The sequence below is a fragment of the Protomyctophum bolini genome (assembly GCF_963924005.1).
Source record: "Protomyctophum bolini genome assembly, chromosome: 8".
NCBI classification, from domain to species: domain Eukaryota; kingdom Metazoa; phylum Chordata; class Actinopteri; order Myctophiformes; family Myctophidae; genus Protomyctophum; species Protomyctophum bolini.
In genome coordinates this window covers 9,933,804-9,960,648 of record NC_137869.1, presented here as the reverse complement: position 1 = coordinate 9,960,648, position 26,845 = coordinate 9,933,804, and the positions used below count along the sequence as shown (strand labels likewise).

General features: G+C 44.2%; 1 protein-coding gene across 2 annotated transcripts in view; it reads left to right on the top strand.

Moving 5' to 3' along the window:
* The window catches only part of adamts10 (ADAM metallopeptidase with thrombospondin type 1 motif, 10), a 70,458-nt gene that overhangs the window by 26,946 nt on the left and 16,667 nt on the right, over positions 1-26,845 (top strand). For both annotated transcript variants that reach the window (XM_080770372.1, XM_080770373.1), the window contains exons 8-18: positions 3,425-3,570; positions 6,260-6,303; positions 7,493-7,598; positions 11,720-11,866; positions 12,479-12,620; positions 14,181-14,288; positions 14,754-14,899; positions 16,479-16,542; positions 16,791-16,893; positions 22,502-22,635; positions 26,227-26,350. In XM_080770372.1, coding sequence (XP_080626498.1) covers positions 3,425-3,570; positions 6,260-6,303; positions 7,493-7,598; positions 11,720-11,866; positions 12,479-12,620; positions 14,181-14,288; positions 14,754-14,899; positions 16,479-16,542; positions 16,791-16,893; positions 22,502-22,635; positions 26,227-26,350 — 1,264 coding nt within the window. The remainder of the gene's footprint in view (positions 1-3,424; positions 3,571-6,259; positions 6,304-7,492; positions 7,599-11,719; positions 11,867-12,478; positions 12,621-14,180; positions 14,289-14,753; positions 14,900-16,478; positions 16,543-16,790; positions 16,894-22,501; positions 22,636-26,226; positions 26,351-26,845) is intronic.

Sequence of the window (26,845 nt, the reverse complement as noted above, 5' to 3'; positions counted from 1 at the left end):
CGTTATTTGACAATGACAATGCACCAAAAATATATAGCACCAGAGAAGGCTAAGAGCTCATTTATATCCCCATGGTCGGCACCAAAGACTTTGGTGTTTGCTTCAATACTAGTTACGTTGTTAATCAGAGTTTGCATTTTACATATTCATTTCAGGTTACCAATGATACACAGACAATAGAGGGTATGTGCAATTGTGCATGCATAAAGTCAATGGCAAATCGAGTGGAAAAGTGAGTTTAACGTAGTTTCCATCCATATTCAACCGCTTATCCGTAGTCGGGCAACAGCTCCACCAGAGAGCTCTAGACATTCCTCTCCAGAGCAACATTAGTAACTTCCTCCTGGGGGATCCTGAAGCGTTCCAAGGCCAGTGAGACTATGTAATCCCTCCATCTGCGCCTTGGTCTGCCCCGAGGTCTCCTTCCAGTGGGACGTGAATCGAGGACCTCCCTGGGGAGACGCTCGAGAGGCATCCTAACCAGATGCCTGAACCACCTGGACTTCTCACCCTATTTCTAATGGAGATGCCAGCCACCCGACGGAGAAAACTCATTTTGGTCGCTTGTATTCGCGACCTTATTCTTTCGGTCACCATGACCCACATTTCATGACCATAGGTGAGAGTAGGAACGAAGATTGCTCGGTAGACAGAGCTTTGCATTCTGGCTCACTTTTCGTCACAACAGTGTGGTACAGAGACTGCAATACCACCCCTGCCGCTCCGATTCGCTGGCTAATATCAAACTAGGGAAGCTAGCAGCAGCATAATGGCGGACCCTGAGGAAAGCACCGGTGACGAATGCAGTGGAACCGGGCCGCAGTTGCAAGTAATCCAAGAATCAAGAAAAAGACACAAGAGTGGCCGCACACACCGATAGCCAAAGTGCAGATTATTTATTAGGATTCCTACTCTGCATCCTAATAAATAATCGACACTTTGGCTATCAGTGTGTGCAGCCACTCTTGTCTTTTTAAGACTTAACTCTTTGGATGTACGGGCTGTCAAGGCCAGAAAGTAGTTTTTTGCCACTCAGTAGGCGTTCCTGCATAACTTCCGGGTACGATAATGATGTCACGCGCATACCCTCTCTATAGCTAGTGTCGTATCTGATTCTACCATTGTACACCACATCAAACTGATTCTACCATTGTACACCACACCAAACTGATTCTACCATTGTACACCACACCAAACCCGTGAGCAGGAGAGAATTGTGAGACACGGCAGACAGAGCAGATGAGATGTTGTTTGAATCATATTTATTGATTCAACAGAAGCTCATTGCTCAACATACTTACTTCCTGTTACTGGTCTGATCCTTCTAAAAGAGTTGCACTCTCCAGGGCTCCATTTATAGGGAGGGAATGTAATTGGAACATACCACTTGACACGGGAGTTTGCATTTTACTTGAAACTGTATATTGTCCATACAAAATGTGGTGTTGCTAAAACATGTAGAATACTTACCTTGTGTATGTTGATAATTTACTTGATGTTATTGAATTGTTTTCTTTGTCTGTCACTTGACTTTAAAGGTGATGTCATGCGACTCATGCCCTTTTGCTAAGGATGTTAGTTGGTTTGTCCCAACAAAGTAAAGGCACAGACTAGGATAGGGGAATTTTATTCATTCCGTGGAGAGGGTTGAGGCGTTCTTTTTTTAATTGACTCTAAGTTTGATGAAGAGGCTGTGAAGAACTGCAGACCATACTTCTGTTGTCAACAGTATAGACGCGTTGCTGCAGTAGTACTGTATGTAGGGCTAATAAAAGGTGTAGTGAGGAAAACTGCAAGAAGGATTGTATCAAAGAACCAGCGAAGTGCTTGCAGTGTGGGGGAGAACACTTGACTACACGGGGTCAGCGCAGTGTACTAGGAAGGCAAAGGAGATCAAAGTGAATAAGATTAGAACAGGAAAGAGGGAAATGTCCTATGCCGAAGCAGTGAAGAGAGTGGAGGAGTGTGAAGAAAGGAGAGGGGTAGGATTGGCAGAGCGACAGGAGGAAAGGAGAAATGCAGCTGAGGGTATCTTTATGGACAGCTCAGTGGCTTTGTGGTTAGAGTGTCTGCCCTGAGACTGGGAGGTCGGGGTTCGATCCCCGGCCGGGTCATACCAAAGACTCTAAAAATGGGACCCAGTGCCTCCCTGCTTGACACTCAGCATCAAGGGTTGGATTGGGGGTAAGTCCCTGGGACATACTAGCGTCATGTCCAGGGTGTGTACTTTACATCAAGCTGCTTCACGCTACTTACTTACTTACTTATGCTTGATTTAGGCATCCCTCATCAAAAGGTATAGCTCTAGACTTACGCTTGAATTAGTCATGTACGTACGTTTATTGTTTTCCTCTTTCTTGAATTACCTTTTTTAACCAATTTTTTGAATTTCCTTGCAAGAACAGAAATAAATCTGCATTATTGAACCTCCTCCTGGTTTTTAAACAGCTGGTGGATGGAAATTACGCTAGTGCCGTGCGTGCACGGCTTCAACTTGTAGAAAGCTTTTCAGTTTTTTTGCCGACAAAGCTCTAGGCGTTTGTTGACGCGACAGTGTGCCTGTAACAAAGACAAAGCTGGGCATAGGGCTAGTGCCCCTCAAAAAGAAATCACATGATAAAATTAAAATAAAACTACACTGTAAAGTTCATACAATTAATTTTGTAAAACCCCACCCACCCCACTAATGATAACCTTACATCATGTGTGTCACAGACTCTGCCTGTCTTGTCTAGGTTTTGTATTTCTGTTATATTCATGTTCTAGCTTTCATGGTTCTTTATTCATGTCCCCCCCCCCCCGCCACCTGCTGTATCTCATGTGTAATCAACTCTCATTTGTATATTAGTGTTGTTCCCCAGTCAGTCCTTGTCAGTTTGTTTGTGATGTCTCTTAAGTTCTGCTAACCTGTATTAAAACACCCAAAGATTTCCTTGCTGTCCTGCTTTTGGGTTCTCAACACTCTCAATACTCACAGTATGTAGCAATGTAAATGTGATTGATTGATCCAATACTTTATTAACAAGATGGTTAAGAGTACAGGTAGTACAGTCAAAGGTTACGCTAAAAGGATAATACAAAAAGCCCCAGGGGGGCTTGTGGTCCATTGTACTCAATCAACCCATTCTGACCGGGCACCCATTTTGGTGTTGGCATCATGTTATGCTTTAGCTATTGAAAAATAGCAGATCTACAAGCTCATATCGCGCCACCGAGTGGCGCGATACGAGCTTGTAGGTCTGCTATTTTTGAAAAATCGAAGAACGACTGTGACATTTTTAGAATCTGATCTCGGGTCAGAAATGGGTTAATCAGACCAGTGTGTGTCCCAGTGGAAACCTCGTATGAATCTGATCTCAGGTCAGAATGGGTTAATCAGGAATACATATATAATCCTATACTGTACGATCTTTCTCTCCACCAGCCAACGCTAGAGATTAACCACCATGCAGGGAAGTCCTTGGACAGTTTCTGTAAGTGGCAGAAATCCATCCAGCACCGCAACAGCAACGGGAATGCCATCCCAGACAATGGAATCGCCCACCACGATACCGCCGTGCTCATCACCAGGTCAGAATATTAGCAAACCGATCTGGTCCCTTCTGGTCATGTCTTTGATGGCAGCGGATTGGCCAAACATGTCACTTTGGGAAAAGCAAGAATGTACTCGTATATGCACGATGGTGTCAACAAAGTATAATGGCTCAAATGCCGACTTTCCGGTTCGATTCCCTGTTGTTGGCCGGACCATTTGCTGCATGTCGCTCTCTGTGTTTTCCTGTCTTTCACTGTAACAAATGAAGGTGAAAAAAAAAAAAATACAATCTGATAACTACTGTACACTCAGTTCTAAAAACACCTCTACTGCTACATGCTTATTTAATGCAAGGCCAGTTGAGAATTGTGCTTCATCATGATCATAAAATATTTATAGTGGCAAAGCATGTGGTGGGGAACCTAAACATTGCAAAGTAAACTCTGTGGCAGATGTTTTTTGTGTGTGTGTGTGTGTGTGTGTGTGTGTGTGTGTGTGTGTGTGCAGGCAGATTTAAAATATCGGCGTATAGTATAGAATCCCAAGTGCTTCCCTGTGCTGCTCGCGGTTGGCGGATGGACGGTGCGGTTAATATAAATAGGATGATATAATTAATGTGGTTGGATAATGGGCGGATAATGAATTTGCAGTTACGGGTGACAAAAAACTCCATCCGCAGGTCACACACACACACACACACACACACACACACACACACACACACACACACACACACACACACACACTGTATAAATATATATACTGTGTAGATGCCGTCCGAGTTATGTCGTAAACTATAGTTTAAGTTCAACCATCACAAAAAAAAACTATGCAAACGTGGTTGTTCCAGGCCTTATAGTGAGCTTACAGAATGTATGCAAACTTCGCTAACAGTGAGTGTAATCTGCTACACTGTAGCAGATTGTAGCAGCTACAGTATTCCCCCAGGTTGTTGTTGTAAATAAGAATGTGTTTAATCCATTGTCTTCATTAAGGATTCCAACTAAACAGCATTCATGCTGAGCCAAGCATTTTTGCATTCCCTATCTCTCTCTCCTCATAGCCTCACATTCATGCCAAATCTGATCTGTATGAGTCTGTGTCTTGTCCTGTCCGGGGTGATGAAAGCTGGGGCCGGTCTGCCCAGCTCAGCATCTGGAGAGGGAGTACACACAGCACACATAAGAAAGGAGAAAGAGACTTTTTTTTCCTCTCATTGAAATGGAGAGTCAGTGAGAAAGAGAGGGTAACAGGCATAGAGTGAGAGAGAGAGATAAAGAGAGACAGAGAAAGAGAAACAGAAATCAGAGCACAGCTGTCTTGAATCTGACAGCCCTGAACCATTCCAAGGAGAGTGCGCGCTCTCTTTCTCTCTCTCTCTCTCTCTCTCTCTCTCTCTCTCTCTCTCTCGCACGCACGCACGCACACACTTTGATTATTTCCTACTCTATCACTCTGACTCTCTTTGATTCTCTCTCTCTCGGACTCGCTGTCTCTACTACTTTCTCTCTGACTATCTCAGGCACTCAAACTCTCTCTCTCTGGCTGTCTCTCTGACTCACTCACTCTCTCTCTCTCTCTCTCTCTCTCTCTCTCTCTCTCTCTCTCTCTCTCTCTCTCTCTCTCTCTCTCTCTCTCTGAGCCATCCCAGTAAACTGCCCGGAGGAAAAAGAAACAGCAGTGGTGGAAACACAACACACTAACAGAGATACAACAGAGATGCTATTCACCAAAGAATGTGCATCTGCAAACACCACAACCCAGCGTCTGTTTCCTAGTCATCAGTCTGATGCCTCTGTCTCTCTGTGCTGTGTCGTAAAGAGTTATGCCACTGAAATGGCCCAGGCCACAAATACCTCCCCATTCTCTGTGATGGAATGTGCAATAAGTTAACCCGTTAAGACCCGAAGCCCATTCTAAAAATGTTTTCTGAAAAACCTGAGCTTGTATATCTGCTATTTTTGAATAGTCAAAGATATGTCTAAAATGTAAATGAATGGGTTAATGTTGCGAGACAGTAGTTGGATAGGATCGCATAGCTTAATGATTTAGGTCCTAGGAGTAAAATAAGAAAGAAAAAGGAAACACAAGGTTCTGGAAACCTCCAATTTGTCACGTTTTTAAGATGTATACGGCTTTGGCAAGTTGTGTGTGAGAACAGCCTGGTTATACAGTACAAAGTCCTTTATCAAGTGGTGGATGGAAACTGTCCAGACGGATGACACTAAAGTGACCATCCTTGATTTCCTGCTATTGTTCTTCAAAACGTATCAGTCTGCTATCACTGCTGTCCACCGTCTGTCCATAGACATCAGTGTGTGTGTGTGTGTGTGTGTGTGTGTGTGTGTGTGTGTGTGTGTGTGTGTGTGTGCACACGCACTTGCGTGTGTGCATGTGTAGGCGTGAGTGTCCCCTTGTCTGAATGTCAAGCTCTGTGAATGTGTGCGCTTGTTGTTTGTATATGTATGTGTTTGTCTGCCTGTCTGTGAATGTGTGTCTATGTCCAGCAGTGGCCAGTAGGCCTGTCTGCATGTGCCCTGTGTGTACGCAACTACGTATTTGTGTCTGCATGTGTACAATATGTGGGTGCGTTCAGGGGTGTGGATGCCATGAATATTAACTGTACACAGTAAAATCATGAGTGACCTCTGAGTTACAAAATGAACAAATTCAAGCTGAGAATGTGTAGTAAATGACTGGGTTTATTTTGCTTCCTGTTCACAGGTACGACATCTGCATCTACAAGAACAAGCCCTGTGGAACCTTAGGTAACACGCACTGTAATACATGGGCGCATGCATGCATGCAGACACGCACGCATACATACACACACACACACACACACACACTAGTCACTGACTTTAATTCACACTCAAACAATTGCTGTTCTTACACTTTATCTCCCTCACACCCACACATACGCACACATGCACACATGCACGCACACATGCACACACACACACACACACACACACACACACACGCACACACACACACACTGACACCGAAGCAGAGTGAATAAACCACACACACTGGTCACTTGTTAGCAGCACTGGGCCCCAGTGTGTACTTGTTTTTAAGCCAGTAGGGTCACTGAGGGCGTGCAATTCATGAAATTGCCCTTATTTCACTCCTTCAGTAACATCAACGTCATGCTTGATTGGAAAGTTTTACAAACAAAGCACATAGTAGACTACAGTATGTTTCAAAATGCACAGTGCCTGTGCATATATTATTCTGTTTTAGAAAGTACTGAATGAACTTGATGAACTTAATGAAAGAGCTGTAGCAGCAGTCTCAGTGTAAATTTGGGGTATTTTCAAAGCAAAGCAAAATTAGTTTTCTGCCTTTGACTCAGTAGTGAACAGTTAGGGGTTAAGTGTCTTGCTCAAGGACACTTAAGCACAAAGCAGCCTGGAGGTGCCGAGGATCAAACCGCTCTACTTTCTGAGACACTGTTGTACATGTATACTTTTTAGGCAGTTTGCTTAACTGAGGTGGTGGGAGGAGAGTCTCCGAACTGCCCACAGCCCTCCTATGAGACACAGACTGAGTAGAAAAGAAAGGTGGTATTTTATCATGATTATTATTGAGGACCTATTACGTGAAGATGGGTTGAAAAGTGGTGAAGTGGTCCTTTAACCGAGCCTCATCAGACCTACAGTAACCCTGTTGGGATATGGATACTTACAGTTTAAGGAACATTTATGTTGTTTTAGTTTTCATGGCGTGGTGCTGAAGGGGCCTAGCCATCTAGAAGGGCTTATCTGTGTCACTGTCTGTACGCCTGTCTCCCACAGACCAATCACAGCTCAACACACAGCACTGTGTGCATACAGCGAACCACAAGGCCAAGCTTCACGGAGCACTCGAAGCTTGCATTAGCACATCATTGATGCTTTGTGTGTGTGTGTGTGTGTGTGTGTGTGTGTGTGTGTGTGTGTGTGTGTGTGTTAGGTTTGGCCCCTGTTGGAGGTATGTGCGAGCCAGAGAGAAGCTGCAGTATTAATGAAGACATTGGCCTGGCAACAGCCTTCACCATCGCTCACGAGATTGGACACACGTGAGTAACATACAGTTTCAGCAGTGGCGGAAAAAGTGCTCAAATTCTTTACTTAAGTAAAAGTGTAAATACTGCAATATAGAAATACACTGTTACAAGTGGAAGTCCAGAATCCAACATTTACTTTAAAGGGTTAAAAGCACAAAAGTATTGGCATCAAAAGTAGAAAGAATGAGTACTCTCATTTCATGTTTTCAAATGTATAATAACTTTTGAAAATAGCAGATCTACAATGCGTCGCATCGCAGCAACGCATTGTGAGCTTGTAGATCTGCTATTTTCAAATGGCCGAATAATCAAAATCTACAAAGTAACTATAGTAACTAAAGTTGTCGAATAATTGTAGTGGAGTAAAAGTACAATATCTGCCTCTGAAATCTAGTGGAGTAGAATAAAAGTACAAATACCTCAGAATTGTACTTAAATACAGTAGTTACCATTTACTTTATGGTACGTATAGACTCACCTGTGGGCCTTACTCTGTCACAATGGTACCCATTTGTACTATTTCCCTGAAAGTTCCATCAGACAATGAAGTTATGTACAACCAAAGATTATTAATTTATAAAGAAAAGAAGGGACGATCTTCATTGGAGCCACTAGAGGCGACACAAAGCCTACAAATGGTCTCCTAAATGAAGTGGGCGTGGTTTGCTTCTCCCCGACCTTCCCACCTCCCCAGGCTGACAACAACACTGACAACGGAAATCAGCCATGAGTCTAAGACAGTTATGGAAAATTATATCATTATTAAGCATTGGAACACACATTTTATTTCACCAAAAATGTCCATTGCTGTAATATTCACATATTCAGTGAATATGTGAATTCAGTGAATATGTTCACATATTCTCATGTTAAATATGGGGCCAGAGCCCCCTATGTGTCATCCTTCAAATTGCAGATGGTCAGAGACTTCCGGACTCCTCTCAAATCTCGCGAGAGTTTGTTGCTTGGATAAAGAAATGTCGATAACAAAGTAGAGTTTCTCCTGATTTGTCTCGCTAAAAGAAGACATTTTAGTATGAATATATTGGAAATATTGTGTGCCTTGTGATGATTGGGACCACTATTTAGTTCAGTGACCATGGAGTTAAGGAATGGTTCAGAAGCTGTGTTCACGTTCACTCTCCCATTGGAATTTAACAGACTCCAACATTCTTCCCGTCTCCTAATAATGTGTCCGCCCCCTTCATGCAGATACAGGAAGTAATGCAAAGTTGGCCCCTCTTGCTATTGGCCTCTTGGGTACAACTCAGACACTAATTGAAAATTATTTCTCATGTTCTATGAAACAATGATTTACTATAGTGCATGCCCAACTTGTACTTAGATTTTGGGAAAACATCCTCATTTCCATTTTTATTTTGTTATAGTCAGTCACCACATGGAGTTTAAGTGACAAAATAATGATAATAAAAAATGCTCACGTGTAGGATCACACACATTAAAACAGTGCTGCTGAAAGGCTTGCTAGCTTTGCTCAGGCTTTGCTAATATTACTGTAGCTTGACATTACAAAATGTTGACTTTTGGTAGCTAATGTGTTACATAATATGTTCAACTGAAAATGTAATTTTTGTCAAGCAGTACACAGATGAGGGAACCAAGAGCTTGATGCTTTTCAGTGCTATTATTGCAGTTGATAGGAGGGATTGCTGCTGCTGTCAGTCTACTAGATCTGACCCCTTTATAAGCTTTGGAGAACAGAGAATTTTGAAAACTAACCAGCTATTTTTCCAGACTGATTCAATTATTAGTTGGGACAATTAAATGATTCTTTGATTCCCTACCAACTTTAATTGAAGCTGTGCAAATTGAAAACAGAATTTGTATTTCATAGGTTTGAGGGAATAGGGTTAGGCAACAACAACCTATATGATATGTTACAATATTCAAAGAAAATATCAGGACATTTTCTAATTTGGGTCTTAACCCAAAGGTATGTATCCTCAAGAGAGATGGCCTTTAGATTAGATTGCTACATCACCCAGGAGGAGAGAGCGTATGTAAGTTGCAAGTTGCACCACCGTGAGTCATTTCCATCAATTGAGAATGTGTTAATAGCCATATATTATATACTTTCTTTCAGTCATGCACTATTTATATGCCAGTGGAACAACTTATGTGTGGTGCTGGTGTACATCGACCTCTCTGCCTACCTCAACCTCTATGGCAATGGTTGTGTTGTGTAAGTGTTTGTGCCGCAATCAGAACTTTTATTTACTTGATAGTATATTGCACAATTAAAAGTTTGTTGTGAGCTACTTGAAAAGTTGAATGTGAGCTTGTAGATGTGCTATTTTTGGCGTGCAGCATGGTGCGCAACAAAGTATAAATCAAACGTATAGGTCTGATGTTCTAAGTTTTTCTGTGCAAGCCGGTATCATTTTTGGGAAGTGGCCTATTTGCTCAGAGTAATTGAGTGTGCCATTTAGCTATGAGTGCACACAGGACTGGGAGGTATTTAGACAGATGGTGGATGCATTGGCTAACCCAGGTAGCTTTGAACTGCACAGGCTGCTTAGTACTTAGACCCCTGGGCTGTCTAGACAACCTAACTGGCCTTTAATAATGTGTGTGTGTGTGTGTGTGTGTGTGTGTGTGTGTGTGTGTGTGTGCGTGTGTGTGCGTGTGCGCGTGCGTGTGTGCGTGTGCGCACTTCGAATCGCTATTTTATATCTTCAGAGAGTATATTTGTTATGTGTGACAGTTAAAGTTTATATCAGTAACCCTCACTCCACTTATAACAGCATGTAACAGCATGTAAATTGCTGCCTATTTAATCATTTTTTGGTTTGGTGATCTTTTGAACCCAGAATTGGTTGCTGTTTTGCCCCCGCTTCAGAAAAAGTACATCCATGAACCTTAGTTCCTAGATGATGTTACTTAATTGCTCACTTATTTTTGTATTTTTTTTATTAATTTTTTAAATAATCAAAGGATTAAAAGCCATGTTCTATTTCATGCATCAGTCAAGATTGAGTGCTATAGTAACTCAATATAGTAACACTATAGCCGGTGGGGCATGGATCTCCAACTTCCATCGTTACTGACTTGGTGCTCTACAGCCGGGCACCGGTCTAACTAGAATGTTTAATGGTTTCAGTTCCCTTAAATCCTACTGTAATCCACATTCATCTTATTCCAGTTGACCTATTTAACGATTAACACTGTCTCACAATATTACCCATGTGTCCTGACCATTGATGTAAAGTAACTAAGTACTGTATTTAAGTACAATTTTGAGGTATTCGTACTTTACTTTAGTAATTACAATTTCCTAAACTTTTCTACTTCTTCTACTCATTATTATTATTATTATTATTAATAGCGGCCGAAATGAGTTTTCTTCGACGGGTGGCTGGCATACCCCTTAGAGATAGGGTGAGAAGTTTGCGAGAGAGACTCGAAGTAGAGTCGTTACTTCTTCGCCTGGAAAGGAGCCGGCTTAGGTGGTTTGGGCATCTGTTTGGGATGCCTCTTGGGTGTCTCCCTAGGGAGGTCCTCGAGGCACGTCCCACTGGGAGGAGACCCCGGGGCAGACCAAGGCGCAGTTGGAGGAAACACTCACTGGCTATGGAACATCTCGGGATCCCCCAGGAAGAAGTCACTAATGTTGCTCTGAGGAGGGAAGTCTGGTGCTCTCTGGTGGAGATGTTGCACCCGCGACCCGACTACGGATAAGTGGTTGAAGATGGATGGATGGATAGAGTGGTGCCCGTTGGAGTTCTTTGTCAGGCATGCCCAAATATGGAGTCTATGCAGACGTCAGAATGATGTCAGAACAGGCCAGCTCCATGGATCATCATGGGTATAGGGCCCTGTCCAGAGCGTGGGTCCGACCGACTCGACACCGGGCAACCATTTCAGCCCTATAGGCCATTTGAAAATAGCCGATCTACAAGCTAACTGAGCTTGTAGATTTGCTATTTTCAAAATATTTGTATACATTAGAAAATATGTGAAACGGACATTCTGCGCCAATGAGTCCTTTTACTTGTGGTACTTCAAGTACATTTTGATGCCAATACTTTTGTACCTTTACTCAAGTACATTTTGATATTCTATATTCCCGACATAGTGTAGTTTTTCCACCACTGATGTGTCCCTACCAATAGGTTTGGGATGAACCATGACGGTGTGGGGAACGCCTGTGGGTCGCGAAGTCAGGAGACGGCCAAACTGATGGCGGCCCACATCACTATGAAGACCAACCCCTTTGTCTGGTCCGCCTGCAGCAGGGATTACATCACCAACTTCCTGGAGTGAGTGCATGAAAATAACCAATAGTTGATATTGATAAGTGCTGATTAACTGACCCTGCTGACTGACCATGACAACACAGAGGGCCCTATTGTCCATTCATTCATTCATTCATTCATTAACTCATTTTGGGCAGGAAGTCTGGAACCCCTTTTGGTGTTTTAAAGCATTATGTTACACTTTAGCTATTTAAAAATAGCAGAACTACAAGTTCATAGTGCGACACCGAGTGCCGCGCTATGAACTTGTAGATCTGCTATTTGTTTTAAATCGTCAAAATGTGCAATTTTTTTAACATAGATTCTTTCACAGCAAACATTTTTTATTCAAATAATTTGCTTCTGGGGCGTCCCTGGAACAACATATTTTCAGATGGGGGGTCGGAGGTATATTATAACTTTTGGGGTCCTTGACATTAAATATTGAGCACCACTGACACAGAAACATATTTGGTTTTTCAGAAAACTGTCATGATTTAGAAGACATTTTTTAGAATCGTTCCCAGGCCTAAATGGGTTAAGTTGTAGGTTGTCAAAGGTCCAGATGAGCATTGTTGTATTATTTCCTAACTACTCTTGTCACCCTCAGTTCACCTTCCTCTCTTCTTTCTTTAGTTCAGGCATGGGCTCCTGTCTGAACAACGTCCCCCCCAAGCAGGAGTTTGTGTACCCCACCACAGCCCCGGGACAGGCCTACGACGCAGACGAGCAGTGCCGCTTCCAATACGGTGTCAAATCCCGACAGTGTAAATATGGGGTGTGTACTTTTTCTTCTTTGTTTTCACCTTTAATTTATCCTTCAACACTTATCATTGCCTATACCTTCTTATGGTCATTTCTTTCTCAATTATTTTGATCACTTAAAAGATTACTAGATCACTCAAAGTAAAGGCCTACTATATTTTCTCTTTATATTATTCATCATAGACTGGTGTATATATGTCCCTTAAACTTAATCCCTACTTCATACTTTGTCATACGATTGTGTCCCGTGATGAAAATAACATGCTCACAACATGTGAGCGTTTTTAACTTTTTTTAAACTCAGGTTTTTTTGCTCCGGATCCAATTTACAATTTACATTAAGCAAGAACGAAAAAACATGGCAATACATCATATACATAAAAATAATTGTTATCATGAATCATACGTAAGCTAAGAACGTAAGAGTGGAATATCCGATTCTGATCATTTGATTTTGAGCATCTGCCGATCTGTTATTTATATTTTATAGAACACGTTTATGCCATATCAAGAGTACAATATCCCAAATCACAGACAATATCCAGTCTAATATCATGATATGGATACAATATTGATACTAGGGATGTCCCTACCTATACTGTATAATGACATGCCCAAAATATGGATGCCAGGCGCAGTGCTTACTGTATGTTGACTCAATAATATTGGCCATGGCGAATATCCAATTGCCTCTGACTCTTGATTCCTTTTCTGTGGCCCTCTGGTTTTATTTGGCTTCACTACCAAGTCTTCATGAACAATCCTGTGAGCTACCTTTACTGAATAACATCTGCTTTATTGGACGGTCAACTTTATGGGGCCGGCCGCTGAGCGAATGGACATCTGGAATGGCATAGTACTTTATGGACTCATTATTATTAACCCATTCTGACCTGAGATCAGATTCATACGAGGTTTCCACTGGGACACACACTGGTCTGATGAACCCATTCTGACCTGAGATCAGATTCTAGAAAAATGTCAGTCGTTCTTCGATTTTTCAAAAATAGCAGACCTACAAGCTCGTATCGCGCCACTCGGTGGCGCGATATGAGCTTGTAGATCTGCTATTTTTCAATAGCTAAAGCATAACATGATGCTAACACCAAAATGGGTGCCCGGTCAGAATGGGTTAATACTATGTGGTCCGAGCATGTGTTAATAATAAAATACAGTCCTCATATGCTATAGCCATTGCAAGGCCCCTTAAACACCTTAGCACCAGTGGGAGCAGGGCAGGGAGTTGAACCATAGTCCCTGCCTTTTGCTCTATGGGTCAGTGGATCCACCGTTGACTGTTGTCTCTCTCTGTAATAAGCGTATATGGACTCTGACAGCTTTGCTCTCTGTTTTCTCTCCCTCCCCTCTTTTATCTGTTTCTAATTCTCTGACTTTCTCTTTCTATGTCCCTCTTTCTCACTCCCTCGTCTCTTCACCCTTCTCTCTCACTCACTCTCTCTCTCTCACTCACTCTCTCACACGCACGCGCACGCACACACACACACACACACACACACACACACACACACACACACACACACACACACACACACACACACACGCACACATACAGGAAGTCTGCACTGAGCTGTGGTGCATGAGCAAGAGCAACCGTTGTATCACCAGCAGCATACCCGCCGCAGAGGGAACCATATGCCAGACCAACACCATTGACAAAGGGGTACGGTATAATATACGTATATATTGGCAACCACCTTTTTTGATCTACCAGGTGATCAGATCAGGATATCGAAAACATCCGCTATCAATTTTTGCTTGATGTGCATAAAATGTTTATTCTATTTAACATCTATTTTTCACTGTCGGCTGCTGGGTGATGGATAAATTAGAAAATTAAAACCCTAACTACTGCGATTTAGTATAAGCCGCGTGAAATTCAAAGCCATTTTACCACTGGGTAATGTTCACGTGTATTTAATTTGGTGGGACTGTCCAATGCCTTTCAGCTCAGTCCTTTGTTGCTATCATGAACTTTTTGAAAGTCATCCAGTTGTAGTTGTATACTAATAGCCTTTTTGAAAGTCATCCAGTTGTAGTTGTATACTAATAGCCTATTGCTTCAGTAGTGCTGGAACCTTGGTTATGTTCTGTATATAATGTATGTGTGTGCTTGTGTGTATTCCAGTGGTGCTACAAGAGGGTGTGTGTGGCCTATGGGACCCGTCCTGAGGGCGTGGACGGGGGCTGGGGACTCTGGTCTCCCTGGGAGGAGTGCAGCAGGACCTGTGGAGGAGGTGTCTCCTCTTCCATCAGACACTGTGACAGTCCCAGGTAAGGTCTCTCTCTCTCTCTCTCTCTCTCACTCTCTCTCTCTCTATTGTAATTGTAAGCAAATGCAATATTTACACTTTACCCCCTAACATTCGACACAGAACTGTACAACATTAGATTCGTATGTTTACTGTGTTTTTTGTGACAGTGAGCATTTATGATTAGTCTTGCGTTGCCAGACTGTTGCCTCTCGCAATTTACAAATGCTTCCATCATATACAGTCTGGAGCAACGGAAGAGCTATTATGAGTATTGTGATTGTAATATTTGATTAATTCTTCTATTTTTGAATATGTATATTAATCTGCATTTTATTTCAATGTTTTGTTAACACATTTTGTACATAATACGTCCTGAAACGTCATAAGGATTGGAACCGATTGGAGCCTTAGACGTCTGTGGACGTCCTAGCGACGTCCAAACGACGCGGGGCGAGATAATAATATTCAGAATAATTACTTCTTTTTTTTTTGGCATTTCGCTTTTCGCTTGCCGTATGCTAACGCTCTGTGAAACTATTAGCTTGTCATTGACTCCCATGTTAGCGCGGCGGAAAGAATGACTCGTATCTCCTCATCCAGGGCGCTCTCCGTGGTGATGAATGGATCGATATGCTGGCGCTGCGTTTCTGCTCCTCATCCGTCTCTCCCGCAAAATATGAACTCTTTTTGTAGCGTATATAAATATATTAAGATGATTGGAGATTGTGATGGCACTTTGTCAGTCAACTTTTTTAAGAAAGTATTTCCGGTTCATGGCTTTCAAAATGGAAGCGATCACTACTCTGGCGATTACTCCGGCGCAAGCAGCGCCTTTATTTTGATGCAGTTCCGGTACTAAATGTGTTAATGGTATGATATACCAGGGTTGTGGCTCTTTCGGAGCGGGAACACTGGGGGGAGGGAGGTGTAAAATACTAATTTTTGTATGCTATTCTTGACTCTATGTGACTTGAAAATATTAAATAATATTAAATAATATTAAAATAATAATAATAATAATTATTAAAAATAATTGGGCTTGGGTGTGGGAAGTACTGCATGGTAGCTGATGGTAGTGGCGCTCCACCTCCACCCCTGCCCCCTCCCAGTGCAGGGGTCTAGCGCATTGTAACGGAGATAGACTCCTGCGTTTTACCGGCTGATACCGACAATAAGCCACTCCCGACCTACTTCTTACTGTGGTAAGGGAATTCCGACCTATTTCCAGTTGTCTGGAGAATGTTAAATTCAGTAAATTCATCAAATTCAGGGATTTCTTAATAACCTTTCAATTTTTTTTTAATGCTTTTCTTCTGAAAGATTTCATATCCTATAAACTGTATGTTATGGCACGATTGAGAATAAAATAATAAATCTTCTGCCTGTATCGCAGTGACGATCTGTGAGAGACAATGGGGCAATAAAAGGGCAGACAGAGCAGATTGAAAGCATGCAGGCTGACGAGGGCAGACCTGGCAGCAGAAGCCACAGTTGTGGCGATATGACGGAGGAGAGCTCTCGTTAAATTGTCCTCAGATGTGTCTCACTGGCCTGGTTCTCCTGTGTGCGTGTCTGTCTGTCTGTCTGTCTGGTTGCAGGCCAACCATTGGTGGAAAATATTGTCTGGGGGAGAGGAAGCGCTTCCGATCCTGCAATATTGACGTACGTCCCGCTGCTCTGTATCATTGTTGTCATTACGCTCATCTTACTTGTAATCATCATTGACATTTTGTATTTGTCTTTGCACGAATGTGTGATTGTGTGTGCTTGTACGTGTGTATGTGCATGTGTGCCCGTGTGTGTGTGTGTGTGTGTGTGTGTGTGTGTGTGTGTGTGTGTGTGTGTGTGTGTGTGTGTGTGTGGTTGTGTGTGGTTGTGCGTGCATGCGTGTGTGTTTGTCTGTGTTACAGGAGTGCCCTACAGGCTCTCAGGATTTCCGGGAGATTCAGTGCTCTGACTTTGACAGTGTTCCTTTCCGGGGGAAATTCTACACCTGGAAACCCTACAGAGGGGGTGAGTAAATAATCCCACTCTCTGTGTGTGTGTGTGTGTGTGTGTGTGTTTGTGTGTGTGTGTGTGTGTGTGTGTGTGTGTGTGTGTGTGTGTGGTGGAGAGGGGGATACAACTGTGCGCCCAACAACAGTTACATCACTACAGATGTAATTGCAGCAGTGTGAGTGAGCGTGTGTGGATTTGTTTTCTCAGTGGGGATCTCTTTCAAGGTTCACCCCCACTAAAGGGGGATGACCCAAGACGCGCACACACACACACACACACACAGGCAGGAAGGCACGCACGCACCCGAACCCGAGAGATGGCATGCAGAGAACCATGTATAGTACATGAGAGGATAAGTGAAGGGAAAGAGAGAGTGAAAGTACTAGTGAAAGTGAACAGAGAAGAACGAGCGAGCAGGAGTGTCGATGGAAGCAGCTAGAACGGTGAGCAGAGGAGCAAAGTGAGGAGGGAAGGGGGTGGAGAGAGGGAGAGGGAAGGAACGCTGCAAACGGCAAACCTCTCTCCTGTCTGCTCTGCAGATGCTGGCTCTGCGAAGCCACGCATCCCCCGGTGCCTTGCGAGAAAATTCCTTGAGCCTGATGAGCGCTACACTGGACGAGAAAGATAAATAGTTTCGACGACATAACTGCCTTTAATCTAGCCCCCTCCAATAACATAATGGCTTACAGAGATGGCTGGGTCTGGCCTGCTCCAACTTCAGGCAACAAGTGCTCCTTTCATCAAGTCAGCTGATTTTACAATGGAAATCCCTTGCAGCTGTTAAAATACGAGCAGTGCCATAGACTCTGCCCCGCACTAAAGGCCAGATTACCCCCCCCCCCCCACCCCCTACACTCGCTTCGTCTCTCTCTCCTACTCTGCCTTTTACCTTGCTCGTCTACTTCTCTCATGTCCATCTACCCTTACCCACCACCAAACACACACACACACACACACACACACACACAGTCACACACAGGCTCGTTGAAACCGCTCACCAATTTTCTCTATACGGCCTCTGCATTTGTTGTACATTATATATGGAACATAGCCTACTGTGAAGTTCACACAAAGTTCACCTAACTTAGCTACTACAGGGAAAACATGCACATGTACATATGATACTCTTTTTTTTTTACTCTTTTTTGCACTCTTTATTCTATCCCTTTTTTTGCTCACTTTGCTGTGTCTGCTGTTTGATGTTATCTATGCTGCTGCATTGTCTGAAGGAAGCCAAACAAAAACACATTTTACTCTTATCTACCTGTACACAAGAATAAAGCACAACCTTGGACCTTGAACATTCTGCAGTCTTATACTCTTTCCCTCTCTCTCCCTTTGTCTTCCTTTCGCTGTTATGCAGCCAGACACGGGGCCAGGCAGTTCCTCTCACCTCTGCTTGTCTCTGCATGTCTCTCTCTATTTGTCTTTGTCTGTACATTTCTCTCCATTCTGTTCACTTGAGCCACAGACGGCCTTTCTCTCTCATCGCAGACGGCCAAGGACGACAGTTCATTAAAAAATCTGCAGAGTATATATATATATATATATATTATTTGTGAGCCAGTGCACATTGTTGTGCACAGTCCAGCAGTCCATACATAAGTCCCCCCCAAGTTAGAGTCCACTGGGCCTCTGGAGACTTTACCACGCATGCACGCAAGCAAGCACGCACGCACGCACGCACGCATGCACACACGCACACACTCACACGCACACGCGCACACACACACACACTCACACACTCACACACACACACACACACACACACACACACACACACACACACACACAGTGTACCCTAGCCCTTATTTTAGGACTCGAACTTCGGCAGGAATTTCCGAGTGAACATTCGGATCATTTGTTTCTAATTCATTAAAAAAATAACCGTCTCGATCAGAGCGCACAGCGCGTCTCCCCCGCTCTTTATCAATCTCTCTCGTCTCATCCCAACACACACACACACACACACACACACACACACATTGGTGGCCTTATATATACATATTGAAACATATAATATGTTTCAATCGTTTCAATTGAAACGGGCCTCGAGCCTCCAGGGGCCTCCCCATTTTGTTGGCAAGATTTAAAAATAATAAAGCCCCGACTGTCTGCGGAGTTTATTTCTCCTGCCTTCTGTGTGATTTATTTATCCTTCCAAGCCCACTATCCTGCGTCTACTACATCAGCTGCCATGACAGTCTACTTGACTAGAAGTGCCGGGTGTTAGTGGAATAATAACAACAACATGCTTTTAGCCAAAGTTTATAAAAACCGCATGCGTCTATGAATTAAACAATGTAGGCTAAACACTTTGGAATTACGTTAAACATGGTATATATCCTCCGTGGCGGCGTCATTAGGTGAGTACTAGTTAATGAATTGTTAAGTTTCATAGTATCATTCATCATCAACAAGCCCCCCAAAATGAACAGGTTACAGCCTACACTACAGGATTCTCATTCTGTTACTGTCACTGCCTGCAAGGATGGCCGCCGTGCCATTTCTTATAAACTATCTAATTCATACGTGGGTCGTCGTGGGTCCACGTGGAGTTGTTGTTGTTCATGCGCCACGGTGCGCGGCGTGGAGAGGGCATTAGAGCGCAGAGCAACAGCCTAGTAATAGTATGGTACAGTATATTGTCTGTACTCTCTGGACTCTTTCTGTCCAGCCTAGGCTGGCGATTGTGGCGAATTATATTCGTTAATAAAGAGAGAGCTGTAAAGGGGATATTGTCTATGGTCAGTTCATAGTGTGTATCATTCTCGTTTTTAACCGGGCACAATTAATGTGCACAGGGGATTTTGGAGAGGGACAGCAGAAAAAGGAGATAGACATAACTTCTGACAGGAATGCACTAGAAACTTACTTTTTTTTTTTGACATGCTCATATCACATTATCGCAGAGATATATTTTCGAGTTAATAAAAAAGGAAAAAAGAAAACGAATGGTTCAAACCCATTCATTAAGATTCGAGTGCCAACCCTAACGAGCGAACATTCGAACCTTGGATGTTTGGGGACAGACACACTGCCCCAAGCCTCTTTCTTACTATGGACTGTTCTGGCAAAGCATGGCACCTTGGGAATTGTAGTTTTCCATGGTCTCACCACTGTCGTCTTCTAGCCTGCTAGTTATCCCTGCCCTGCACAGTGCACCTCGCTCACTCTTTCTCTCTCTCTCTCTCTCTCTCTCTCTCTCTCTCTGTGTCTGTCTGTCTCAAGCTTTCCCAGTACATACTGTACCTGCTTCACTACTGCCAGCACAAACAAACACAGGCTAGAGTGATTTCAACAGCCACTCAAATTGTAGAGCTGTTGGCTAGCTGGGTGGATTGTAGATATATATTATATATCCATTATCCATCCAGCTCAAATGAAAATGAACGGAGAGAAAATTGAGTAATCGACTTAAGCTGTGCTGCGCATATCTAAATGAGTGCTTTTAGTTGCAAGTGTGTGTGTGTGTGTGTGTGTGTGTGTGTGTGTGTGTGTGGGTGTGGGTGTGGGTGTACCTATTTTATTTTTACAGTCTATGGTGTGGATGTGCAGTCGTGCATATGCGTGCATCATTATGTGAACATAAGGATGTAGTAACCAATTAATTCAAGCATCCTCCAGGAACCAGTATAATAAGCACCTCCTCATCCAACCACTTGACCGCAGGGGCCTCTCATACTAAACACGTACAGTAGGCATTCATTCAGGGGCCTCTCATACTAAACACGTACAGTAGGCATTCATTCAGGGGCCTCTCATACTAAACACGTACAGTAGGCATTCATTCAGGGGCCTCTCATACTAAACACGTACAGTAGGCATTCATTCAGGGGCCTCTCATACTAAACACGTACAGTAGGCATTCATTCAGGGGCCTCTCATACTAAACACGTACAGTAGGCATTCATTCAGGGGCCTCTCATACTAAACACGTACAGTAGGCATTCATTCGTACGGCTCCTCTTCCAGGTAGGAATTAGTGAGGGTTTAGCACCTTCCTCCTGCTGCTCTCTTATGGCAAATGATTGGCCATAACTCAGACATGGAAACCAAGACAGGCTGGTGAATAAAAGGTGTGTGTGTGTGTGTGTGTGTGTGTGTGTGTGTGTGTGTGTGTGTGTGTGTGTGTGTGTGTGTGTGTGTGTGTGTGTGTGTGTGTGTGTGTGTGTGTGTGTGTGTGTGTGTGTGTGTGTGTGTGTGTGTGTGTGTGTGTGTGTGTGTGTGTGTGTGTGTGTGTGTGTGTGTGTGTGTGTGTGTGTGTGTGTGTGTGTGTGTGTGTGTGTGTGTGTGTGTGTGTGTGTGTGTGTGTGTGTGTGTGTGTGTGTGTGTGCGTGTGCGTCTAGGTGTTTGTGTGGTGGTGGTTACATCACTGATCCCTGGTCTGGTGATTCTACCTCGTATAACCCCGTCTCAACCCGTAGGGCAGTGACACTGTCTCAACCCGTAGGGAAGTGACACTGTCTCAACCCGTAGGGCAGTGACACTGTCTCAACCCGTAGGGCAGTGACACTGTCTCAACCCGTAGGGCAGTGACACTGTCTCAACCCGTAGGGCAGTGACACTGTCACAACCCGTAGGGCAGTGACACTGTCTCAACCCGTAGGGCAGTGACACTGTCTCAACCCGTAGGGCAGTGACACTGTCTCAACCCGTAGGGCAGTGACACTGTCTCAACCCGTAGGGCAGTGACACTGTCTCAACCCGTAGGGCAGTGACACTGTCTCAACCCGTAGGGCAGTGACACTGTCTCAACCCGTAGGGCAGTGACACTGTCACAACCCGTAGGGCAGTGACACTGTCTCAACCCGTAGGGCAGTGACACTGTCTCAACCCGTAGGGCAGTGACACTGTCTCAACCCGTAGGGCAGTGACACTGTCTCAACCCGTAGGGCAGTGACACTGTCTCAACCCGTAGGGCAGTGACACTGTCTCAACCCGTAGGGCAGTGCCAGTGAGTGACATGCCACTTGCGGAAATCTTGAAAAGTTGGCATGATATTTGTGTGCCATTGTTAGGCAACTACTCTAATCCAGGAGTATTGGGAATCTAGATATACCCAACAATTGCCTTTCTGTAGTAACAAGATGACCCGCTGCTTAGACTCTTGAATGCAGGACACATTCATATTGTAGTATACAGTATGAATGCAGGACACATTCATACTGTAGTATACAGTATGAATGCAGGACACATTCATACTGTAGTATACAGTTCATACTCACTCACTGTACAAAGCCTTCTTACAGCGGCGTGGTGTCACTGGAGCATGTCAAAATGCATCCTGTGGGAGCCGTTTGTTTTCTCTGTTTGAATGAACAGAGTAATGTTGTTAACTCAACGCAGCAGAGCGAACGTTGTGTAAAACATAAATGGCTTTCTTTCTATAGAGCCTAACCGATGCCAGATGCTTTGGGTCCAACTCTGATTCCCATTTTGAAAAGTCTTGAAACTCTTGAATTATTTTTGAAAAACGTAGATTTGATTAAATTACTATTTGAGAACATTAATTGACTATTTATGTTGTGTTTTTGTGTACAGTATGAGTATGAGTATGTATTTGTGTTTTTGCATGTCTGTCTGCCTATCTCTCTGTGTGTGCGTGCGTGCGTGTGTCTAGGAGGGGTGAAGTCTTGTTCTTTAAACTGTCTGGCGGAAGGATACAACTTCTACACTGAGCGTGCTCCGGCTGTGGTGGATGGCACACCTTGCCGAGATGAAACTTTAGATGTGTGTGTAAATGGAGAATGCAAGGTGAGTTGACAGGTTTTCATATGTGTGACTATGAGCATGTATTTGTGTGTGCGCGCACGCGTGTGTGTGATTGAAATGTTGATGTGGAGATACAATGCATGTGATGAGTAGTTTACAGTGTATTGCAAAACATGTCACTGTGTGTAGTGTGTAGTTTATAGTGTACACAATCCTGTGTTCATTTCCATGAGATAAGTGTACAAATGTGTATACGGGTTCATTTGGTTCCATGTGTGAACGCTCACTCGCTCTCGTAGTTTTCCAGAGAAAGTCTGAAATTCTGTGTTCATTTAAATCGGATAGTGGACAAATGGAACCAAATGACCTTAGGGGTCCATTTGGTTCCATCCGTGCACTATCCGATTTACACATTTTACTGTTGAACCATGATCAGGTGACAAAGTGAAAACAGCAGCCTCATTCGTAGTAGTTTTCTTTTATTGACATTCTAATTCTCTCACCGCTAAATAACGATAAAGCCAGATTCAACTTTTTTTTTGGGGAGGGGGGGGGGGGGGGGGTTCTGCCTGGAGTCAGACCCACTGACGTAGATCAAGGCTTCTTAAAACATTTCCAGCCTGGGACCTAAACAGGAAATTGAGTGTGGTCCTGGGACCCAGACTCATTAAAACATATTGGCACCCCTGTCTTGTGGGGATCCACTACAAAACAAGCCAAGCAATATAATTTGGCTCCCAGGTTCAACCCATATGTTGCAGAACTAAGAATGTAGCTGGTGTTAATAGTGCATAGTTTAGATGGTGATACTTTGGTGATAGTTGCTCCTCCTGTTGATTTTGGACTCTGACAGAAGAGGGGGGGGGGGGGGGTGGTTGCACACGCAGGGAGGAACAAAAAACAAGACCATGAACAACACTTAACCACAAAACATCCAAATTGTTATTCTGTGGTTTCCTGGAGTTTTGTAGAGCAAAGTGGGATCTCGTTCTGATGATTAAGCACTACCCCCCCTGTTTATCAACAGCCCTTTTCTGTCCTCCTCTCCTCCTTCTACATCTCCTCCTTTCTCTTTCTGTGTGTGTGTGTGTGCGTGCGTGCGTGCGTGCGTGCTTGCGTGTCTCTGTACTGTTCTCACTGCACTACCCAACTCTTTTCTGCTCAGTTTAAGAACTCAGTGACCCTCCGGCTCAGCTGTTAGTCTGTCTACACTGCTCGCTGGCTGCCATACACATTCACTCTCCCTCACTTCTCTTCTGGCCACTCTGCATCTTCTTTTTTTTCTGTCTTGCCCGATGCATACTTTTCTCTTTCTTGTGATTTCTCTGTTTGTAATTTAATATGCGTCTCATTCTCTCTCCCTTTCTTATTTATAGTATTTATGGCGTGCATAAAAATTCAGACACATTGGAGGAGAAACCCGCAAGCTTTGTTTGCAACCTCATGGTGCAGTTTGAGGATAGAGGGAGAAACAGGAGGTGGGGGTGGGGTGGGGTGGGGTGGGGGGGGGGCACATAGCCAGGGGAACATATGCTAACAACATGGTGCTGCAGAGGCGAACCAGAGAGAACTCCTTAGCAGCAACTTGGTCAAAAGTCAGTGTAGCAAACATTTGAAACATCTGTGAAAGCGATAGGAGCAGGTGAACCCAGGTGAAAGCCATGCTCCCATAACGACTCCACCTTTCAGTTCAAATCTGTCTCAGGAGGGGACATGTGGATGGAGATGAGGAGAGGGGTTAAAGTTTTCAGGAGCACTGAGACAATTGAGACATAAATCTGTGCAAAAGGAAACATGACTCTGTGATAGGTGGGGATGCTAGAATGCATCGTATTCTCAGTGCATCATGGTCCTGGAACATAATCAGTGTTGCATGTCCAAACATTTGTCACATCATTGCTCAATCTTTTGTGCAGACTCAGTCTCAAAGGGAAGACATGTAAAATGTTTATGCACGCACGCTCGCGCACACAGCCACACACACACACGAACGCTCGCACGAACGCTCGCACACACACACACACACACACACACACACACACACACACACACACACACACACACACACACACACACACACACATTGATTGTTTTTCAGGTCTTGTCTGTCAGAACATTGTCCGAACATGGTGTTTGCACACGTGTTAAAGGATTTGTGTGAACTTGGATTTTCTTGTCCGTTCCTAAATTAAAATTAGTTTAGCTCATTCGCGGACCTTCACTTTTTGGATACGATGTGCAGAAAAGGGTAAGCAGCGTTCCTGGTGGAAACCATGCGCCGTTTCTGCACCGCAGTGGGAGGGGAGCTGTACGTGAGCTCATCTTGGAGCTCCTGAATGAGCGTAGGGGCTGAGGGACGGTCACTGGCCTCACCATCCCGCCAATAGTAACGGAAGGGAATGTGTTCTTTTTTAGGGGTCTGTTGCTGGTCCCAACCATTTAAGTTGACTGTTCAAAGTTGCCACTGCCTAGGAGGTTAATGATAATCATTTGTGAGCGGGTAGCTCAGTCGGTAGAGCTCTCACCTTTCACCCTCAAGGTCATGGGTTTGATCCTGGGCACCACCAACTCAACATATGAGCAGCACGGCTTGGTTCTGGGAGCTGATGATAGGTGTGGTGCTCCTCCTCGGAAGGCCTACTATGATCCGACGGAGCAATGATCCGACGTGCATTGGTCCAAGGTGCGCTGGGGATCGGGAGAGGGTTGGGCTTAGGTTTAGGTGTGCTGCCTCGGGGGAGGTTAGGGTTAGGGTGAGGGTCTGCGCTGGAGGTCGGGAGAGGGTTGGGGTTAGGTTTAGGTGTGCTGCCCCGTGCTCGCGGTTATGGTTAGGGTGAGGGTTTGGGGTCGATAGTCGATGGGACCAATGGATCGGACCTATGCCCCGTCGGACAAAAGGCATGCACTCCTCCTCCTCAGCAATCCGTCTCTGCGCTTTGCAACAGGGATAGACTCCTGTGTGATACCAACAATAAACCCCATCTGACCTTCTTGATCAAGCATTAAAATGATTCACTCTTGAGTCCGTTGCTCTCCCCAGGTTGGTGGAGGGTGTGTAGAGCCCAGGATCACAGTAGATGATTGACACAGGGGTGAAAAATGGGTTACAAAATCGTGGGATAAAAAATATATATAAAAAAAAAGAAATGATTCACTCTTAAGGCTGGCTTTCATTTTGAACTGTGAATTGACATGTCAAAGACACAGTTGTTCAGCTGAACCCAAAGCTGCCGTTTTACCCCTCAATGCAATTTCTACTACACCGAAGTCCTTAAAATATAAGTAACACAAATAGTATATGAGAATGATAGTATTGGTAACTACTAGCTAACTAGATTTGGAAGTACCAGTTACTGATCTGATCTCAACGCGAAAGTATTAGACTGATGTGGGTATTTTTGTCAAAAAGGAATTCAGATTGTCATGAAAGCGATTATGTCTGAAGAGAAACCGGATTGGTCATCTGTTTTGGAAGAGACGTGTGGAACACATCAAGAGACAATCCTTCAACCTGACCCCTGATACCTTTCACCTCTAGACTCTTAACTGCCCTCTCACCCCCCGCCTGCGCCCCCCCCCCCGACCTCCAAATGACCCTGACCCTGTCCTATCTCCTCCCTGCCTGCCCTGCAGCACGTGGGCTGCGACCGCATCTTGGGTTCGGACGTGCGCGAGGACCGCTGCCGGAACTGCGGGGGCGACGGAAGCAGCTGTGAGGCCATCGAGGGTGTCTTCAACGACTCGCTGCCTGAAGGAGGTACGACGCTAAAGATACCAACACTCCCTCACTCTGTCTGCTTGTCTTTTTGTCTCTCTGTATTCCACATCTGTCGCTGCATATTTTTCACTGTTTCTCTCTCGTTCTATGCCTCTCTCCCTAATCCAGCGATTCCCAACCTGTGGGTCGTGAGGATATTACAAGTGAACATACACATACAGCCCAACCATCTGATGTAGTCAGAAGGGTGCGCCTCGAGCACTTTGGAGAATTTCAAGTGGACCCTGATCCACAAAGGGTTGGGAACCATTGTCGAAATATAGTTTTCCAGCCAAACCGTTGCTTCAGTGTCAGCGATACCTTTGCTCAACACTAAAAAACTAAAGCCAAGTGTATAGCCAACCCTATAGCCATGGTTGCTCAAAGACTGTAGGGCTGCTTTGTTACTGCAGCTCAGACAGAAGAAAAAGGTTTAAATTACATGTGTGGGTGATGCTCTGTAGATGGTGAAGACAAGATAAAAACTCTAATTTG